Below are 2523 nucleotides of genomic sequence, written 5' to 3'. Positions count from 1 at the left end.
ACCCCATCCTGCAGCAGGAGGCCACGTGGCCTCTGCCCCTCTCGTGCCACGGGGTTTAACAGGGTCTGCTTCCCCCTGCCCCCCCCTTCTCCTTCCCTGGCTTCCTCAGAGCTCTTCAGCATGTCCCTCAACGCCAAGACCAAGGTGAGAGGCCTGATTGAGATCATCTCCAACGCTGCTGAGTATGAGAACATCCCCATCAGGCACCACGAGGACAACCTGCTGCGGCAGGTGAGGGGCAGCCAGCGAGCTCCGGGGCCACAGGGGCTGGATGGGGGGTTCCTGCAGGGCTGGGGGAGGGAACGTGCCCATGATTCACATCTGCAGGACTTGGAGAGGGAGATGAGACCCCTCCCCTGCAGTGCTGGGGCAGCTCTGGAGGCCTCAGCACAGCAGAGCCAGGGACCTGCTGGAGCGGGGCCAGAGGAGCCCCAGCAATGCCCCGAGGGGGGAACCCCTCTGCTGGGAGCCCAGCAGGAGAGAGTTGGGCTGGGGCAGCTGAGAGGAGAAGGCTCCAGCTGGGGAGACCTGCTGGGGGCTGCCAGGGGCCTGTCAGGCAGATGGGGAGGGACTTTTGAGCAGGGGCTGTTGGGACAGGACAAGGGGGGATGGTTTGAAACTAAAAGAGGGAGATGTCGAGAGAGAGGAGATTTTTAAGGCTGAGGGGGCTGAGCCCCTGGGCCAGGCTGCCCAGAGAGGTGGTCGCTGCCCCATCCCTGGAACCATTCCAGGTGAGACCTCACCTTGAGCACCCTGCTCTAGTTGCAGACGTCCCTGCTCAGTGCAGGAGAGTTGGATGAGATGACCTTGCAAGGTCCCTTCCCACCCAAACCAGCCCGTGGTTCTCTGCTTGCAGTGCTGACGGGTCTCTCCTTTCTCCCCTAGCTGGCCCAGAAGGTTCCCCACAAGCTGACCAACCCAAAATTCAACGATCCCCACGTGAAGACCAACCTGCTGCTGCAGGCCCACCTCTCCCGCATGCAGCTGAGTGCTGAGCTGCAGTCAGACACCGAGGAGATCCTCAGCAAGGTACCAGGGCCTGGGTGGGCACCCCCCTGCCCCCCCTGCCCCCTCCAGCACTGCCTGAGGTGGAACCACCACCACGGGCCGAGCCCTCGCTTCACCAAACCACAGTTCTGGGCACAGAATCCCCTAAAATTAAATAATTTGCTGGGATTTGGGGCAGAGGTGGTGTCAGCTCGAGCTGGTGCTGCCCCAGAGGGACCTTCTTGGTGCTTTCCTGGTGCTTTTTAAAGCCTCACCCTCTGTCCCAAGAGCTTTGCACCACAAGCACGTGTCCTTGGGCCAGTCAGATGATTTAACCTTTTTTTGCCCTCTTTGGTGACTGGAGTTTTGATGTGGGTGACCTCACGTGCATCATTTTTGTTGTTCCATCTTCCCCTGGCTCTGGGTGGAATGGGCCCTTCTTCAAGGCCATGAATTGTTCCTCTGCCTTCAACCAGAACGGTCACTCTGATTTCTGTCAGGAGGAATCTTCTTTAAAATTACCCAATCTCATGAAATCAGCTGGGTTACAACATCTGGAGGTCACATGGAGTTCCTCTGGGCTTCCTTGGGACTGAGAAAGACTCGAGGCAAAGTTCACCCATCTCCAGGTCACAGCCTGTGGCCTGAGGCTCCTGGAGCAAGTTAACTGCTGCTGTAACCACAGCACGTGATTCGAGTCATCATCCCCCTGGGCTGGGCACTGGGGAGGGCACCCCTCAAATCCTGGGGGCAGTTTTGGGCCCCTCCCTCCCAGCAGGACCTTGAGGGGCTGGAGCGTGGGCAGAGAAGGGCAACGGAGCTGCTGGGGAAGGGTCTAGAGGCCAAGTGTGGGGAGGAGCAGCTGAGGGAGCTGGGGGGGCTGAGCCTGGAGCAAAGGAGGCTCAGGAGAGACCTTCAGGTTGTCCCTGAGGAACAATTTCTTGCCCTGGAGGGTTGCCCAGGGCTGTGCCAGGCTGCCCAGGGCAGTGGTGGAGTCCCCACCCCTGGAGGGGTTCCCAAGCCGTGGAGATGTGGGGTGAGGGACACGGGTGGGTGCTCCCTGGCACTGCTGGGGGGGTGTGGTTGGACTCCATGATCTTTCCCACCCCAAACAATTCTCTGGCTGGTCAGATTTAAATTGTTTTAGCTCCCAACACGTGTCACTGTCTCCTGAGCTGCCCCCCCTTGCCCCCAGGCCATCCGGCTGATCCAGGCCTGTGTGGACGTGCTCTCCAGCAACGGGTGGCTCAGCCCAGCACTGGCTGCCATGGAGCTGGCCCAGATGGTGACCCAGGCCATGTGGTCCAAGGATTCCTACCTCAAGCAGCTGCCTCACTTCACCTCAGAGCACATCAAGCGCTGCACGGACAAGGTAAAGCTGGGAGGGGCAAGAGCTGGAGTTCTGCCCCCAGCCAGTGAGGAGCTTGTGGGTCAGAACAGGGATAGAAGCAGGAGTGGGGATCTGCTGGAGGGATCCACAGAGGGACCTGGCCCGGCTGGATCCATGGCCCAGGCCAAGGGGGGGGAGTTCTCCCC

General features: G+C 60.3%; 1 protein-coding gene across 1 annotated transcript in view; it reads left to right on the top strand.

Moving 5' to 3' along the window:
• The window catches only part of LOC103768277 (U5 small nuclear ribonucleoprotein 200 kDa helicase-like), a gene marked incomplete at both ends in the record, with an annotated part of 3865 nt that overhangs the window by 650 nt on the left and 692 nt on the right, over positions 1–2523 (top strand). The window contains 3 exons of the mRNA XM_008935419.1: positions 110–231; positions 886–1029; positions 2183–2359. Coding sequence (XP_008933667.1) covers positions 110–231; positions 886–1029; positions 2183–2359 — 443 coding nt within the window. The remainder of the gene's footprint in view (positions 1–109; positions 232–885; positions 1030–2182; positions 2360–2523) is intronic.

Source organism: Merops nubicus, unplaced genomic scaffold (genome assembly GCF_000691845.1).
Source record: "Merops nubicus isolate BGI_N331 unplaced genomic scaffold, ASM69184v1 scaffold27732, whole genome shotgun sequence".
NCBI lineage: Eukaryota > Metazoa > Chordata > Aves > Coraciiformes > Meropidae > Merops > Merops nubicus.
Note: the sequence above shows the minus strand (reverse complement) of the source record. Positions and strands in the feature narration are given on the sequence as shown.